Source organism: Salminus brasiliensis, chromosome 14, assembly GCF_030463535.1.
Source record: "Salminus brasiliensis chromosome 14, fSalBra1.hap2, whole genome shotgun sequence".
NCBI classification, from domain to species: Eukaryota; Metazoa; Chordata; class Actinopteri; order Characiformes; family Bryconidae; genus Salminus; species Salminus brasiliensis.
The window spans coordinates 31,912,160-31,930,914 of record NC_132891.1 but is presented as its reverse complement, the minus strand read 5'-3'; the positions used below and the strand labels follow the sequence as shown (position 1 = coordinate 31,930,914).

The window sequence follows — 18,755 nt, the reverse complement described above, 5'->3', positions numbered from 1 at the left end:
GTGTCTCGTTGGAGGTGTAGAAAATGGGTTGCATAGCAGATGTTGTTGTCTCGCAGAAAGGAGTGATTGCATTTGGGCATTGTGTGAAAGAAGTAGCTGAGTCTGCAGGTGTATGGGAGCATACGGTCATACGGGTCTACCAGCAGTGGCAGAAATCCCAGCCTACAGGAAATTCTCCTCAGAATTGTGTCCAAAACATGAAACAAATAATATATAAATATATAAATATAAATCACTTCGCTTCCGGGCAAAAACTGGTTCTAGACGCCAGTGCAGGTTCTTCACCACCAATTTCTGAAAGAACACTCTGGAGGGAACTGCAGACCATCAACATATGGAGCAGAGTGACACACAAGAGGCCATTAGCTCACTTCTGCTTAAGAATGAGGAGAATTTCCTGTAGGCTGGGATTTCTGCCACTGCTGGTAGACCCGTATGACCGTACTCTTCCATACACCTGCAGATTCAGGTACTTCCTTCACACTGTGGTCTCTGACCATGCCCAATTGCAATGACTCCTTTCTGCCAATCATTAACATCTGCTATGTGACCCATTTTCCACACATGCAACAAGACACTCACTGCACTGTACATACTCTTCTCAATGTCTGAGTCCTGTCACACACCTCGCAGTTATTATATTACAGACCGATTTTTCGTCCTTGTATTTAGTGAAGTTACTATCACCTTAAACACGCAAGGTGGCTTTTAAAACCTCATGATTTTGCGTCTTAACTATGAGCAGCTGTTATTATGACTTACTAAACGCGATACTCTTTTGTTTTCAAGCGGCAAAAACATGCATCCACAGTTCTGAGATCTAAACAAACAGCAAGAACGTTCTTCAAGCCATAAATTCACGGATATCATCAACACGCTATTAAACAACAAAATGAGAGATAAACCTCAAGTGGCGTTTAAAAAACATAACAGTTCGTTGGAGAAGGTCAGCTGGGTCAGGCACTTAAGACTGGAGAGCACTTTAACCAACAGAAAGTGCCATCTCAGCCACAATTTGACATCTTTTTAAATCCCCAAAAGACAATCAAATACACTCCACGGTAAATACATGTAAATACAACATGTCGACGATGCTGCCTTGGATGGTGACAGTGCTGATCAAGACGCCATCGCACCACAGAAAGTGGCCAAGCGTCAACAGTCTCATTTGCAGCAGATGAGAATCGCTTATACTCGTCGTGGCAAGCAGCAATCACAAAGTTCACGAAATCAATATTTACATAATTACCTCAGAGACAAACACCGACATTTTGACATTCGTTCCGGCCTGCTTCGCTCCACAGCGCAGGAGGACAATAACGCACGTTAACATGCTTCAGCATCGCCGCGGACGCCACCGAGCAAACGTGCCATCAGAATAAAAACCAACAAACACTGAAGCAGTTTTTTTTTGTTGTTATTTTTATACATCCAACACTGTAGCTGTCACGGTCATTGACTTGTTTGCATATAACCTTCTCTATGAATAATTTACCATCGAATTAACAGCTGATTTTGTGTTCTAGTGTGTCAGGGTAAACCTCAAGCACAATTAGTGCCTAGCGACAGCATTTAATGAGGGTCCAAATGGGGTGGATTGACTTTCATAGACGATTTCGCTACACTGGAGCAATTCAGGAATAATTAGGCAGTGATGTGGAAGGAAGTGTTGGGGTTTTCAATTTGTAAAAGAAACTAAAATAAAATAGTCCCCATAGGGGCATGGATTTGCATCTGTTTGTAATTTTCCAAGTTTCATTCTTCAGAGTGCATTCTTCTTGGTTTTCTCAAAAAATTTCTCTAAGTTATTTATGTCATTATCACAACATAACCATTCAGGTTTTCCCAAGATCATTTCCATCATGGACAGGCCACTGAAATGGATGTAGTACTACACCAGTACTACAACCCACTGCAACACTGATCATGCAGGGAGCCTAAACTTTTGCTATGGGCCTTTTTTGTTATTTTGCAAAAGATGAAAATAAAAAAATCCTTTCATGTATTTTATGTCTTCACACCCTAAGAATTAGTGTAATAAAAACATAAATGGAGCAAGAACGGGGTATACATACATGATGATACATACATGGAATGAACTGGTCCCATTATATCAGCTCCACTACCATATAGGGGCACTCTGTAGTTCCACAAATTTGGACTGTAGGCCATCTGTTTCTTTGTGTACTTCCTTAGCCTCCTTTCACCCTGGTCTTTAATGGTCAGAACCACACAGGACTGACCACCACAGAGCAGGTAGTATTTGAGTGGTGGGTCATTCTCAGCACAGTGTGTGCTGCGCTGGTACAAGTGGTTCAGACAAGCAGTGTTACTGCTGGACTGAGAATCGTCCACCAACCAGAAACATCCAGCCAACAGCGTCCTGTGGGCAGCAGTGTCCTGTGAGCAATGATGAAGGACTAGAGGAAGACCAACACAAACTGTGCAGCAACAGATCAGAGAGTCTTTGACCAAATAGGTCCATCATCCATGTATATATATTATCTGTACTCAATATTATCTGTGCTGTAGCCATTTTGCGGTATCTCAGGAACACAATGGTTGTCATGTAGAGGTAATGACATAAATAACTGTTCTTGTTATCAATAGAAATGTAGAAAATACAGTATATGGGAGACTCCTGTAGGAAAGAAACCGATCGTTGCAAGATTTGAGCAGCCATATCATTTTCTTAGGAATTCCTCATTCTGTTTCATGATCTAGGGACATAGAGATTTAGTGCAAATCAAGTCAAAACAGATATCAGAAATCTACACTTTTAAGCTTTACAGCGCCCCCCCCCCAAAAAAAAAAAATAAACAACAACAACAACACAAAGACTGCTGTAAAAGGTCATCCATTAGCATAGTATCCACGTTATCTTCGCCCAACCCCACCCCCAACACCATCAGACGCTGTTGGGGTTGTAGCACAGCATGTTGAGCTGCAGATTCTCATCCCAATGTCTGAGGATGATGAAGAGTTGGTTGGCCGCGGCCTTTACCACTGCCAGGTCCCGGCCCTCTGGGACCGCTTGCTGGTCAAGCCACAGGCTGGCTTTAGCCGCGATCAGCTCCCATTCAATGAAGTACCTGGCCAAGTTGTTCTCCAGCCAGGCTAAAGCCACGGCCGTGGCCCACACCATGCTCTCCGGTTCCTGGGTCACCATCCGCAACCCTCCCGGCGATACGGGCTGAGGCGTGTCCAAGTTCTCAGACTCGGAGCCACGTCCGCTGTCAGCCTGGGAGTTACTGGGGGAGAGAGGTGGATCGGTCGATAAGGAGGAGGAGCCGGGGCCGCCCAAAAGAGAGGAGCTGCTTTCGGTTCGAGGGCTGCGGGCCAGGCTGGGCGAGTTCGGACTACAAGATGCCGCCTCCTCCGATTCGGAGCTGAGGTCGATGTCTCTTGGTGGAGGGGAGCTGCTGTGGTGGACCTCCAGGCTTTCCGTTCTTTTGCTGCTGCTGGAGTGGTGTGATGGGTGGGTGAGGCTGACCCTGTGGCTGGTGAAAGGGGAGGTCCACTTCAGCTTGTCCATGGGTACGTTGATGGCCTCGCATAAGGCGCTGTCCAGCAGGAATGCGCCACAGGAAAGCTGCAAAGAGACCTGGAAAACATCCAGGAGCAGGGGCTTGGTTTTCTAATGTTAGCAATCCCAGAAATGGACAGTGAAACATTGATATTTTGGGAGTTAATAAAATCCAAAAAAGAGGAAAAAAAAAAAAAAGATCTGACAAACTCGACAACATTCTCTCTACTATTTTTAAACAATAAAACATATTTTAAGATTTTAACCCCCAAACACCAATTATATCATTTTAAAAACTAAGATTACTAGATCATTAAATCAGTGCCTTATAACCTTCTCTGTGGTCAGAGGGATTAACTTTATTAATATTAATTAATATTCCAAGGTCCAAATTGGTTAAAATGCTCATTCCTAGTGTAAAAGCCAAAATCCAACTTCTCAAAAGGCCTATTCAGACAAGATATTCCCATCCAAATATGCCATGTCAGTCATTTTAACAGACCTTCTGGAGGAAGGAGTCAATATTCCTTCAAATCCTGTGGAAAAGGTGTTTCCTCAAGTATAGAGACTGGGTTTTATTGTGCATGGCACAGCTACTCAGGATGCAGCTAGGAATGCCAATACTGTTAGCCCTCTAAATACAGACGATATGTAAACTGTCAAGTAGCTTGTTGATTTCTATGACCTTTTCTTGCACGTCAGTCCTATTGATTTTGCTATGCCTTGCTATCAATTACAGAGGAAAATATGCTCAAATGAATTCAGATCCAGCAATCGATGAATTCCACGGTAAATGCTATAAGAACATATTCAATGTAATTAGGTTTATGACCTGTAGGATGTCAAACATACCCTGTTTAATGTCACAAGAGCTATTATTTCCTAATTGAGCAATGAGACAAGGTCTGCTGTTGAATGCCGGCCGGCTATTTTTAAGCTACGCCACAGGTGCTTCTTATAGATTCAACTGCATTTGAAAGTTCACTATCTATATAAATATGAGCACTCATATGTAGCTAAAGTTCATTGGTTCTAATAATTTCACAGTAAAACACAAATCAATGGAGCCTTTTGCCTATATTGATTATATTCTCCAGTAGGGATGCTGATCTAAGCCCAGGTTTTGCAAAACAATGTAAGCCAATCAGTGTTCAGGGATTGATGGATCTTCACATACTAACATACAAATGTCACTAAAACAACGGGTACTAACCAGACGGATGTAGTCTTTGTTGTCATTGTCACTTTCGCCCACAGAGTCGCTGGTTTTGCTCTGAGCTCGGCACATGAAACCTCGGGCTGCCTTGGTCAGAAGACGGGTTCGAGTGAGGCTCAGCCTAAGAGAAGAGTGTGGAACCTCAGTGGAGCAAAATAACACCAAAACCAAGTTCATTTATACCCTCCACACATGTTAACAGCTCAAGCAGATTTGAAAGGGATGTAACTGGCATCAGCCAAACCCACATTAGTAAAATCTCATGAATACATAAAGTAAATATAGCTTACATAAGTGTGAAAAGGCGCCACGTGCAGGATGCAGCCAATATTCCAATATTCACTATATGTCCAAATGTAGACAGGATGTGGACCCCCCTTCTAGTAAATGCATTCAGCTACTTTAAGTTGCACCTGTCGCTGACCCAGATGTGCAACACACACACACAGCTGGTCTAGCCCCTGTAGAGAAGTGCTTGCAATAGAAAAAGACCCTTTGGAGCAGATAAACATGAACCTATTGGCACCATGCTGCCTAATGCCAGACGTGGAGTAGAGGGCTACAAAGCCCCCCCAGCATTGAGCTGTGGAGCAGTGGAACTGGGTTATCTGGAATGATGGTTGGTGCTCCGTCCTCCATCCTTTTGGGATGAGTTGGGTGTTGGGGAGGAGGTGGAGTGGTGATCATCTATCATCCTGACCTCACTAACGCTCTTGTTGCTGAATGCATTAAAATCCTCACAACAAGGGAAGCACTAGGATACAACTCTAAAAAGAAACCTCTGGAATCAGGAACAAGAGCTTCTCATTCTGAAGAAAGAAAGTAGGTGAGATCTTGTCGGTGAGCTAGTCTGAAGAACAGAGCTTGGTTCCTCCACGTTTCTCCTGGATGCTCCCCAGTCCAGCCAGCACAGCATGGTGGATGTGTTCAACTCCAGTAGCAGCAGCAGCAGCTCAACTGATTTACCATCATTAAGCCCTGATTTACTAAACCAGGTGTTGGATGAGGACTCTCAATAATACTAGACTCCATGAGGAGAACTCTGGAGATGTTCCAATGAACACAGTAATGACAAAACATGACTCTTTATACGAATGTTATTAAATATTGATTCTAATATTAGTGTGTTACTGAGAAAACAAACACACACAAGATATGTAATGAGTATATGTATACAGAGTGATGGTACTTCAGCTAGATTGTATGGATGAAAAAGCAGATAGGCTCTGGAAGAGTGGTGCTGCGCATCAATGACACTGCACACTCTGGCTCTGAAGAAAATGAAAGCACGCAGCACACTTCATGATTACCTTTATCTTCAGCTAAAGAAGCCACTTCACTAGAAATATCAGCTCACGGACAGGCACAAATCTCACAGGTTGAAAGCGAAGCGAGAGGCCATCAAGAAACCAATCGAAGATGCATCACAAGTGGATGAGCTCTGCTCTAATCCGCCCAAGTTCATATGGCTGCTTTAAGCAGCCTTCAATCGATACGTCTGCTTACAGAAACTTTCTACAAGGATTCAAACTGGCATGTAAGGTCAGCACAATCAATAACCACTCATGACCACGGCCTACTGCATCCCGACCAAAGACCACAGACCGAGCTAAACAGGAAAGGTGTTCTTCTGATGCCTCATTCATTAAGGTCGTATTTGTAGAGCAGTAGAACAGTGCACCACCACTCCAGTTCAGTATGACCCTGATGTGTATTACGCTTTGAACGCAATATCGCCCGCATACCAGTCGTTTACCTGTGTACAGAAACAGCTCAACGTCTTTATACGGTCCTTAATGAATGAAACCGGTGCATCAGAGCGTCCTCTCTACGTACTGGACTTCGAGTAAACAACAGATTGACGAAAGCAATCAAAATGCAAATGAAAGAGATGGGAAATGAAGCAGTTCAGCACGAGCGCCAACTGCAGAATAACTGATCCGAGTTGAGTGAACACTACAGGTCAAAAGTTTAAGAACAGTCCACTGGCAGAGTTTCGTGGCCCAGGCAAGCCCGCCTTTCTTATTTGCCTTCTTCTCTCGTACTGCCACTCCACCTGCAGTCAAACCTGCAGCTCCAGGCCTTCTCTTCACAGCTGGAACTGAGACCTGGTCCAGTGTTAAGCTGAGCTACAAGGTGTTGTTCACTCTCAGAAGCTTGTCTGTCAGACCTCCTTGGCTCTATGCGGACGGGATTGGTTTTCCATGGAGAGGTGGGCTAATGTAATTATTACCAGAGTTTCGCAAGGTGTCTCATTCTTCGATTCTCTCGCTCTCTCTCTGTCTCTCACTCTCTCACTCACCTGGCGGAGAAGAGGCTTTCCACTGATCTCTGGGAGTGATCGGAGGTCACAGACGGACTCCTTTGAGAGGCTGAAAGAGAGAACAGTCGCAGCAGGTTAGCCTCCTACTCTTCACTCTCCCATAGCCCTCTCTCTCTCTCTCTCACACACACACACACCAAAAACAGGGCAAAGAAGTGTCACACACTTTTTTATTGCTCCTCCAGGAACATTAGCTTGGAGGACAGCAGATTTAAGTGAGCGAGTGTCTTTTCCTGAAGCATCAGTGCAAATTCGGTACAAGCAAAGCAGATGTACAGCTTAATAATCCAGTAACTCACTTTCGGGGAAGGTGCACCGCTCCCATCCAGCAGACGTGGGAGTGCTACAGGGGGAAGTGCCGTCTTCATCTGGTGAAAAACACAACACTTGATCTCTTTGTGTGCTTGGATGAAGTGCTTACCTTCATTTATTACACACCGGTATTCTGACAGCAAGGCCAATATAAGCTCGGCTAATAATGAGAAAGATTGACAAGACAGTGACTAGATTTAGGATGATGTCACTGGCAGCCATGTTTGTTTTGAACATTGCTGGATGGCTCTTACGAGACAGCAGTGGTTTGTCCTCTTCCTCAGGAAGGTGGCCGGACTGTGAGCGGCCCAGGCCTACAGAGTAACCCCGGCTTTTCCTGCTTCCGGAGCACGAGCTCGAGTGTGAGCCTCTCTTCAGCTCATCCCCTGAGAACGAACACGGAGCACAGTTAGCATAGCCATGCTAGCTCTCTCATTCAGAATCACAGAATGGCAGAAGTTAACAGTTGTCAAGACTTCTATTCTATCTATACTTTTCTTGTAAAACCAGGTTATTCTGCAACTACTATAAATCATTCAGTAACTAATGAATCATTCAGTAACTAATGAATAATTCGGTAACTACTATAAATCATTCAGTAACTAATGAACCATTCAGTAACTAATGAATCATTCAGTAACTACTATAAATCATTCAGTAACTAATTAATCATTCAGTAACTACTATAAATCATTCAGTAACTACTATGGATCATTCAGTAACTAATGAATAATTCGGTAACTACTATAAATCATTCAGTAACTAATGAACCATTCAGTAACTAATGAATCATTCAGTAACTACTATAAATCATTCAGTAACTAATGAACCATTCAGTAACTAATGAATCATTCAGTAACTACTATAAATCATTCAGTAACTAATTAATTATTCAGTAACTACTATAAATCATTCAGTAACTAATTAATTATTCAGTAACTATTATAAATTATTCAGTATCTAATGAATCATTCAGTAACTACTATAAATCATTCAAAAACTAACAAATCATTCAGTAACTAATGAATCATTCAGTAACTACTATAAATCATTCAGTAACTAATGAACCATTCAGTAACTACTATAAATCATTCAGTAACTAATGAATTATTCAGTTACTACTATAAACCATTCAGTAACTACTATAAATCATTCAGTAACTAATGAATTATTCAGTAACTACTATAAATCATTCAGTAACTAATGAATCATTCAGTAACTACTATAAATCATTAAGTAACTAATGAATCATTCAAGTAACTACTATAAATCATTCAGTAACTAATGAATTATTCAGTAACTAATAAATCTTTCAATAACTTATTAATCATTCAGTATCTATGACTCAAGTAGTCAATACCAACTATAAATCATTCAGTAACGTGTAACAACGATAATGTGAATTATCAGCAACTGCTATAGATCATTCAGCCACTATGCATCATTTGGTAACTGCTATTAAAGCACTCTGTATTTACTACGAATTATTCAGTGGCCATTAAAATCACTTACTGATATAAAATTAATATGTAGAGTTGTGAAGTATTCAGAAGGAGAAAATTAAATGATTCTATTGTTAATGAACTAATCTATGAATTCTTTAATAATTTGTAAATAATATGTAAATAATATATTATAATTTGTAAGGAATTATTTATTTAGTAATAAAAAATAATTACTAAATATATAAATAAAACTATTATTTAGTAATTATTATAAATCAGTATTTAGTGACTACTATGGATGCTTGTGTTGCCATTATGAATCATTCTGTAACCACCATTAAATAATTATGTGACTCATGGTTTAAATCTAGTGGTAGCGTTCGAGGCAGCTGCTACTCTTGTGTGAATGAGATTCTGAGCGAAGAGTATTGGTTTCTTTGATGTGAGGAAGTGTATTGATAGAAAGTGTAAAGCTCATTAGAGAAACACAAGCATGACTCACCAGTGTGGAAGTACTCAGTGGATGTGGGTAAATACTCGTTGCTGTCTAGATCAATGGGCACAAAGGCAGTGTATTTGCTCAGGATGTTGCAAGCTTTGCTGGTTTGCATGGCATACAGCTGATAGCGTCTTCCAGAACCTGAGAAAAAGAACAGTCGTGTGTTTACACTAGAAGTACCCAACTGAATCAGACTTTCCTGAATCAACAAAGGCGGCGATTCAACTCTAAATGAATCATTAGACATTTCCACATTTTGTTTTTTATTTCATTGCCTATGTCTGTGTGTTTCCACTGTAGCTCTACATCCAGACGGAGGGAGTTAGTACTGTAAACAGTAACAGTGGCAGCAGCAACTGTAGTCCACGCTGTTACGGTTAAACTTTGGCTATTAATCCCCAACTAATCGACCAATAATTTAAAAGCCAACTAATATGGTTATATGAACTTCAGGTAACTGAACATGGACAAGCCCATGGGACTGGTGAGACACGTCCAATCAAATCCATGAGTAGGAACAGTATTAATAGAGAATCTCAAACTGCAGCATTATCACTGTACTGGCTCATCACTTACTGTGCTCAATCTCACATTCCTTGTCAGCCATCTGCTCAAAGTCCTGAATAATGGACCGGGCAGCCAGGTGATGGAAGGTCTCGTTCCACAGATCCTCGTGGACCTTCTCCTCTCGCTCTCGGCCTTTCAGGTAGGGATCAATGTCGAAGGTCACCTCCCATTTCACAGGTTTCCCGCACAGTAGGCCGGACACCACCGCTTTACAGTCTCCTTTACCCTGGAACATGGCTTTGAAATCGGCAGTGTGGGGGTCTTGGGGCGTTTCCGCTTCACAAAGCTGATGAGTGTAGCCATCTGCTAAATAAAACACAGAGGAGTGAACATCTGGCCATAGTGGTTATTCTGTATTCCGTGGAGGAGCTGTTTTGACACATGAATTTATTCTAATGATCAAAAGCGTACCAGGCTATGCTATATAATCTGTCTAGTGGGATGACGGATGTAATGAAGGGAGCCCAGTCTTCTGCAATGTCAAAATTTCAGAATGAATATAAGCTTCCACCTTCTGTTCACCCACTAATGTCTCTTTGGTTCTTCAACTGCTTGACTACTGCCTTCACTAAAGGTTAATGGAATGGCTAGCAACTAAGCTCTGTGGTGACTACGCTCTGCTGTGATCGCATCGGTGCGTCACTCTACAAGTTTAGAGACCTTTACACCTAACATTTCCATGATCTCTTGAGCATACTCGACAAAACAGCTGCATACATCGATCAGCCATAACATTAGAGCCACCTGGCTAATACTGAATAGGTCCCCCTTGTGCTGCCACAACAAATCTGATCATAAGAGCCATAGACTCTGAAGGTGTCCTGTGGTATCTGTGGTACTAAGACGTTGGCAGCAGATCCTTTAAGTCCTGTAAGGCCTCCACGGACCCTGTTGCTGGTTCACCAGTTGTCCTTTCTTGGAGCATCTTTGGTAGGTCCTGACCACTGCATACCAGGAAGACCCTACAAGACCTCCCGGATGTTTTGGAGATGCCCTCACCCTCCAGTCGTCTAGCTATCGCAGTTTGGTTCTTGTCAAAGTGGCTCAGATTCTTATGCTTGCCCGTTTTTCCCTGCTTTTAACATCATCATCTCCTTCAAGAACTGACTGGTCACCACTTGCTGCCTAATATGTCCACCCCTTGACAGATCAGATGGCACTGTAGATAAAGATAATCAGTGTTTTTGTAAACAGACTGACCTGCCTCTCCCACGCTGCCCAGAGATGGACTGTCTGTTGAGGATCTGGAACCCTCCTCTTTGTTCGGGCCACGGCTTTGGGCTGCCTGTGCGCTGGGGCTGGGTTGAGTCTGCTCTGGCTCAGCATCACTATGGGGCCCTTCAGTCTGAGGTGGAGGTCTGTATACCATTGCACTTGGCCCTCTAGAAGAGGCGGCACACAGGCTGGCCAGCTGGGGCTGCCGGAGACAGAAGGTGTGTACGATACAGCAGTCACACAAACCAAACAAAACCATAATGATCTCAGACCTAACGTTCTGGGGGTGGTAGATTAGCTAACTAGCATCACTAAGTGAAGCTAGGGAGAATGAGGGCCATCCTAACCACTTGTTGTCCCAGCTTTCTTTAGGAGACTGCAGAGTTCCAGAAAGCATAATTGGCCTTGTTTTGTCTTCCAGTCTGTAGGACGGCCCTCCCTCTTACCCATCACTCAGTCGAGATGCTAGTCAGTGTGGCCGTCTGTTAGCTGATGTAACAGAACTGGCGGTTAGTGTTCTCCTCCAAGCGTGCTGATGCTGCGTTATTGGCTGATGCCGCGTCTTGCGTCCTGTCTCGGAGGAAGTACTGGTACAATCTAGTGGGTGGGAACTGGAATTGACCTAATTGGGGGGAGGCATTTTTTCTGTTCATTCAGATTGGTCTGACTCAGAGGCCTGGCAAAGCGCTCACTTCGCCTGATCGTGAAGAAAAGCCAGCTGCATAAGTGGGCCATTAAAGTCATTATTAACCACATTCAGCGGAAAATCAAAGGCTTTTATTATCGGCAGTATAAATCTGTAAAATTTCTCAGAGCCCTGCCCCCATTTTTCTTTTCAGTGCAGCGAGACTATTGATATGGTCCGTCTATTGAAGTCACCTTGATGCAGAAAATTATATGAGGATCCATTAGGGGGCTTCGGAACGAGCCGTTCCTTCTGTGACGAGGATAATTTGAGTTTTTTTGTGTGTGTGTGTGTGTGTATTAAAGTTGCTCTGCTCTTTGTGGGATCTTACAGTACGTAGTGAACTAAAAGCTGAAATGGAAACAATTAGTATTGAATTCAGCCTCGAATGTGCTCTCAAATGTGGCTTTTCCGAGAAGTACACACACAAGTACACACAGACGTGTATACACATGTACCCCTCGTTCTTGAGAAGTCACCTCCTCAGGGTTGGTGTGATTGCTGTGTGTGAAATGAGCATGGCCCTTGTTATCAGAAGGAAGAAAAACGAAGAAGGAGGAGGAGAAGGATCCCACTCTGCCTTTGTGTTCTTGATTACATCGAAATTCCTCTTTTGGGTCAGGCATATTTTCGTCACCTCATTATCTCGCCTCTGCCGACGCAATTTCAACACTGGCACGTCTCTCTATGGCGGCCAGTAACCTCCCCTCCCCCCCGTCAGTGGAATCAAAGGAGATTTCGGATTACCGGGCATGTGGCCGCGTAATACGGAAAGCCATTAGCAGCATCTACCTGAAGGCCAGCCTCTATCTGAGAATTACTTCTTGTGGATCTCTTATATATATATATATATAAAACCGTCTGCGTTTGTGTTTAGAGGTGACAGAAAGCAGATTGAATTACCCGGACTCCTCCAGACTAGCAGTGAGAAAATGAGCTCAAACAACTCCTGCTTAAAAACAGTCAAATCCTCAGGGTTTTTTCCCCCTTTGGTCGCTCATTATCACAACAGCTGCTCAACTTTAGCAGACGGCACCGGAGAGATTAGCCAAGGAAATCGTATCTGCATCGATGAGAATGACAAAAGTCTTTTCAACGCAGCTTTGGATTTTTTAAATCAGCTCATCGTATCTAAAAGGGAGATTGGATACACCATGTGAGGCAGGGCACATTTGCACAGTGCTTTACATGCAGTATGGACAAAGGTATTGGGACATCTGATCATCTATTGTTTCTTCCGATAACAAACACAAAGATGTACACCATTTGTGACATTTTTCCACCTTTAACCTATCCGTGCAGTGAACACACACATACACACCAGTGAAACACACACAGTGGACAGTGAGCACACCTGCCCGGAACGGTGGGCAGCCACTGCTGCAGTGAAAGGTGAAGGGCCTTGGCAGCTAGCCGAGCTCTGGTATCAAACCCACAAACCTGTCATCAATAGCCTGGAGCTCTAATCTCTAAGCCACCACTGTCCAACAGTATATATAAAAAAAGAGTTTTGTTGGAGTGACTGTCTCTACTGTCCCTTTTTGCAAGATTTTAGAGCATTGCTGTGAGGTCAGGATGTCGGATGGTTATCACACCTACACCCCAACCCATCTCAAAAGTACTGGATGGAGCTTCATCCATCATTCCAGAGAACACACGCCACTGCTCCACAGCTCGATGCCACGTCTGGCTTTAGGCAGCATGGCGCCAATAGAGAGTCCTATTCTATTGGCAGTACTTCTCTACAGGGGCTAGACAAGCTGTGTGCGTGTGTGCATTTGCTCATCTGTGCCAGCAATGAGTGCCTCTTAAAGTAACTGACTGCATTCATTACAAGGGGTGTCCACAAACATTTGGACATACAGTGTGTGTAAGTTTATATATAATATATAACATGAACCACATCTGCTCTATGCAGACTTTCTAATGGTGTCCTTCAAGGCTCAGTGCTTTGACCTCCACTGTTTTCTGTTTGGCTCTCCTGGTGCAGTAATATCTTCTTGTGGGTACTCCCTCCACTGCAATGCTGATGACACTAGCCTGTTACCTGTTTAATTTCCGAGCCCTATCCAGACCTCAACATCATTGGATGTTTTTGGACTCACATTCATGGATGGAGAGAGGCAGAAAATAAAGTTTTAAAAATTTCTTTACTTTATGACAGAAAGCTGTAAGGACAGTAAGTTACTAGCCATGTGGCTTGAAACCTCACTAACCTGATAGTTCACCTTCCACTGGGCCCCGTAGTCAGGGCTTGTCTGGCCAATGAGCTCCTGGACTTTGGCTCTCCTCAGGGGGTTTTTGCCCACAGCTGAGCTGGGATCACTGGGAGTGTAGACTTTCTTCAAAGGATTGTAGTCTTCAATTTGGTTGGTGCTGTATGCCCGCCTCCGCATGCTCGTATCAGCACCTAGGACAAAGTTTTCATTATTGATTGATCATTCAACCAATCAGTCAATCAATCCATCAATAAATCAATCAACCACGGCTCAAACTCTTATTATTTTTTTCTTTTCTTGCATATCTCGCTTTTTCTCCTCGTCTTTGTCTTTTAACAAGTATTTTTTCCAAATCCAACAAAAAATGCCACTTTTAATTCAACTGCAGTCTCAGAACTATTTAACCTCTTCATCACAAGTGTCTTTAGTATTTAGTAGAGCACCCTTTTACTGGTATGACCTGCTGCAAGCGCAATTCATAGCCAGAAACCAGCTTCTGTCAGCATTCCTGAGGAATCTCAGTCCATTCCTTATGGACAGTGGCCTCCAGTTCACAAATGTGTGTTCTTGGATTTGCTGCTGCAACAGCCTTCTTCAAATCCCACCAAAGATTTTTTATGGGGTTCAAATCAGGTGAATGTACGACCACTCCAGAATCTTCCAGGACTTCTTCTGAAATTTGATGTATGATTAGGGTCATTGTCCTGTTGGAAGGCCCAATGATGCCCAAGCTTCAGCTCTTCCTCACAGAAGGAATGGCAAAAGAAGGCAAAGCGGCTGCCATGCTTCACTGTAGGTATGCTTAATTCTTTCTCCTCCAGACAAACCTTTGATTCACAGGCCTGAAAAGTTCATTTTGTTTTTGATCTCTCCACAAACCAGATGTCCCAAAACTTCTGTGGCTTATTTATCGGGTTCTGAGCACATTAGAGCCAACTGTTCTTGTACTTTTGGGTCAGGAGAGATGTACAGGCATGGAGATCTTCTGCGCTTAGCAAGCTGAAATCTTGCTGCAGGTCTTCTGTAGTCACTCAAGGGTTTTGACCACCTGCCTCCTCAGGAATCAGTGGCAGCCAGTGATAGCTTCCTTTTTCTGCCATGTCCTGGTAGCATAGCCAGTGTTCTTTTAACTTGTGAACTATGCTTCCAACTGTACCTCTAGGAACATTTGGTGCATTTGCTCTCATTTTGTCTCCGTTTCCTTGTTTGTGAAGGAAATGATCTCTTCTCTGAACTTTCTCAGGACACTTTTGCAACTAATGAAGCCCTTGGTTTGGGATTGTATTCAGGGGCCTGAATAATTCTGAAACTGTGGTCGTCACCAAAAGTGACCTTGTGTGTGGAATGTGGAGAAAGCACTTGTTATATCAGTTGTTTTGCGTTTTTTAAATTGCTCTTGTATGACTGGTTTATTTAACAGCTAAAACAAGAGAATTTGGCATCTGAGCTAACAGATGCCAAATTCTATAAGGTATTCAGTACATAATAGGATTCTCAGGAGTCTTAACGATGTGGATTGTTACCAGTGGCTTCCTGTTCTGCAGTGAGGGGGCTGCTGTCACACATGGTGCTCTGGTAAGGGTCATAGGCTGTGGTTCCTTGCGTGTCTCTGGGAGGAGCCTGGCCATCAGAGCTGCTTTTCCCAGGCTCCTCCTCCTGGGAGTGGTAGAACACAGAGCTGGCCGACTCGTTGGAGCGCATCATGCTGTAGCGTCGTCGCTTGTCCTGGAAGAATAGAAACCATACAGCAGTGGTCACCAAACTGCAGAATCCTGCAGCCCTCCACACCTGCCCCAGCTAAGCCCAGCGTCTCAGAAGCGCTTGATTCATTAGTGTTTGACTGGGGCTGGAGATGAAACTTGTCGGATGGTATATCTAGGAATGCACGACTCAACCAGGATAGGTTCAGAGCCACTGATAAACAGGTTTAGATACATCTTTAATAAAAAAAATCAAATGTCACAGCCTCTTTGCGGCATCGCTGGGCAGCCAACACACTCCAAAAATCCATCTCCACCGCACCAACTAACAGACGTCTGTGCCATCCAACAGCTCTCTCAGACTCTAGCCACTGATGGCAAACGGAAAGGAATGGCTCAGCAACCCCTGGGCCATAGCAGCAGAGCATTAGACTGCTAAGCCACAGTCCACATATTTTAGATAGGGCTGAGGTCAGGACTTTGGCAAGGCCCTTCCAAAACCTTAATACTGGCTTACTTCATCCATCTCACAATCACCGTTGATGTGTTTTTGGGGTCATTATCCTTTTAGAACAGTGATTTGTTTCCAAGTCCTTACCAGTCTTTTTCCATACTGTCTAGCTGGCAGCAAAATAGCCCCAGAGCATTATGGCTTCTGGCAGTAAAATAGCCACAGAGCATTATGGCTACTGGCAGCAAAATAGCCCCAGAGCATTATGGCTACTGGCAGCAAAATATCCCCAGTGCATGATGGCCACTAGCAGTAAAATATCCCCAGAGCATTATGTCTACTGGCAGTAAAATAGCCCCAGAGCATTATGGCCACTGGCAGCAAAATAGCCCCAGAGCATTATGGCCACTGGCAGTAAAATAGCCACAGAGCATTATGGCCACTGGCAGTAAAATAGCCACAGAGCATTATGGCCACTGGCAGTAAAATAGCCACAGAAAATGATGGCCACTGGCAGTAAAATAGCCCCAGAGCATTATGGCCACTGGGAGTAAAATAGCCACAGAGCATTATGGCCACTGGCAGTAAAATAGCCCCAGAGCATTATGGCCACTGACAGTAAAATAGCCCCAGAGCATTATGGCCACTGGCAGTAAAATAGCCCCAGAAAATGATGGCCACTGGCAGCAAATCTCAAATATCCCATTTCTAATCCCTAATTTTGAGTTTTCTTAAACTTCTTAAACGAATCTGACATCCTGGCATTTCGGAAATGTTAATGTGACTTCTGGCAAAATGATTTGAATGAAACGTGACAGGTAAGTGGCACGAGAAATGGCCTACTGAGAGAAGAGAGAAATGCTAAACAGATAGAGTGTGCCTGAGAGTGGAAATAAAAGTGTTCTTGAAGCGCTGGTGTTCAATCCCAGTCCTGAGATTTCACCTCTCAAAGGACCTGCTAATTAGCTGATGAGCTGAATGTGTTTAAGAGCAGGGAAAACATCCAACTGTGCAGCTTCTCAGCTGCGGAATGGCTTTCCTGCCAGTGTACAGGATTCAGGCAGAATCACACTCTTCCTGTCTATGCTAAAAGCATGCTTCTATATCCTGAGCACTGTTCAGTGAAATACACTATATGTCCAAATGTTTGTGGACACCCCTTCTAATAAAAATGCATTTAGCTGCTTTAATACACACACAACTTGTTCAGTCCCTGTAGAGAAGTACTGCCAGTAAAATTGGACTCTGTGGAGCAGATAGTCATGAATGTTTGGCACCATGCCTAATGCCAGGCATGGGCTAGAGAGCCATGAAGACCCCAAGCATTGAGCTGTGGAGCAGTGGAGGAACTGTGTTCTCTGGAATGATGGTTGGTGCTCCATCCAATACTTTTAGGATGAGTTGAGGAGTTGGGGATGTGGCGGGGTTGGTGGTCATCATCCAATATCCTGACCTCATTAATGCTCTTGTTGCTGAATACAATCAAATCCTCAAAGCAGTGCTCCAAAATCTAGTAGAAAGGGATTGTGAGAGCCAAATGAGAGGCAAAATCATTAGCCTTTCTAATGGCTTACGGATGCCGTCTAGCTGAAGAGTCACTGTATAGATGGGCGTTGTCAACCCGCCAAAGTGTCGTCCAAGCTGGCATCACTGATTCTGCAGTGCCGCTTGATATGACACCATTGCAAGGTCATTCCTCTGGCTCTCTGGATTGGACTTATTTACTCACTTCATCACCAACCACATATTCCGACATGGACATGTCCCAGTGCTCTAGTCCTGTACTTACAACCGTAGTAAATTACTTTAATTGTTCGGTGCTGAGATGAACCAGAACAATTCCAGAAGGTCTAGAAGTCCAGAAGGTCTAAATACACTAACTTAAGCTGCCTGGTTAACAGCTAATTAGATCACATTGTCCATTTAACGGTAACATCAGACTTATCTCATATGTCCAGATATCACATGATCAATAATAGTGTGACTAACTAGCTAGTTGCCTATCAGCTCGCATCTACTCCACGTAAACGGAAAGGTCTTTCTTCTGTTCCAGTCACAGCTGTCAATCACTTCATTCCTAGGTGTTACCCCGCCTTCTTAAGATTACTGGTTTAAAAACAGACTTAAAAAAAATTAGCACAGGGACAGCTAACTGTTGCAATTAGACACTGGAGAGGAAAATTGAAACATATGGGGGTGGGCGGAGCTCCACATCATACTGTAACCAGTAAGCAGAGGCGCCAGACCTGTGGTTGCTTCACTTTTGAGAGATGTTGTGCCGTCACTGCTTTTCCACAGTCACTGGTAGCAACCCTGAGTCTGGCCACTTTGCCATCAGCAGCCGGAGTCTGAGAGAGCACAACTGGCAGTGTTCTCTTCTGGGGTGTGTAGATGTTGCTCTGTCCCTTCATCACTCTTAAAGCGATGCTGGCCAGCACAGGCATCTGTTAGCTGGTGTGGTGGAGCTGGGGACCCTGCACTTTCCTCCTGAAGTGTGTTGGGTGCCCGGCAATGCAGCATTGGTGGCAGTTCAAAAAGAGGCGGCGGCTGGCTAAGTGTAAAGTCCTTGCCCTTACCTTACCCTTCTAATGTCGGGG

General features: G+C 43.7%; 1 protein-coding gene across 3 annotated transcripts in view; it reads right to left on the bottom strand.

Moving 5' to 3' along the window:
* Positions 1–594: 594 nt before the first annotated feature.
* Positions 595–18,755, bottom strand: part of vwa5b1 (von Willebrand factor A domain containing 5B1) — a 56,885-nt gene continuing 38,724 nt past the window's right edge. For 2 of the 3 annotated variants that reach the window (XM_072656358.1, XM_072656360.1), the window contains 10 exons: positions 15,531–15,732; positions 14,005–14,198; positions 11,089–11,305; positions 9,898–10,194; positions 9,325–9,462; positions 7,632–7,763; positions 7,365–7,433; positions 7,045–7,114; positions 4,740–4,863; positions 595–3,604 (listed from right to left, as the gene is read on the bottom strand). In XM_072656358.1, coding sequence (XP_072512459.1) covers positions 2,909–3,604; positions 4,740–4,863; positions 7,045–7,114; positions 7,365–7,433; positions 7,632–7,763; positions 9,325–9,462; positions 9,898–10,194; positions 11,089–11,305; positions 14,005–14,198; positions 15,531–15,732 — 2,139 coding nt within the window. In that variant the 3' untranslated portion in view covers positions 595–2,908. The remainder of the gene's footprint in view (positions 3,605–4,739; positions 4,864–7,044; positions 7,115–7,364; positions 7,434–7,631; positions 7,764–9,324; positions 9,463–9,897; positions 10,195–11,088; positions 11,306–14,004; positions 14,199–15,530; positions 15,733–18,755) is intronic. The other variant, XM_072656359.1, reaches the window with a different exon arrangement.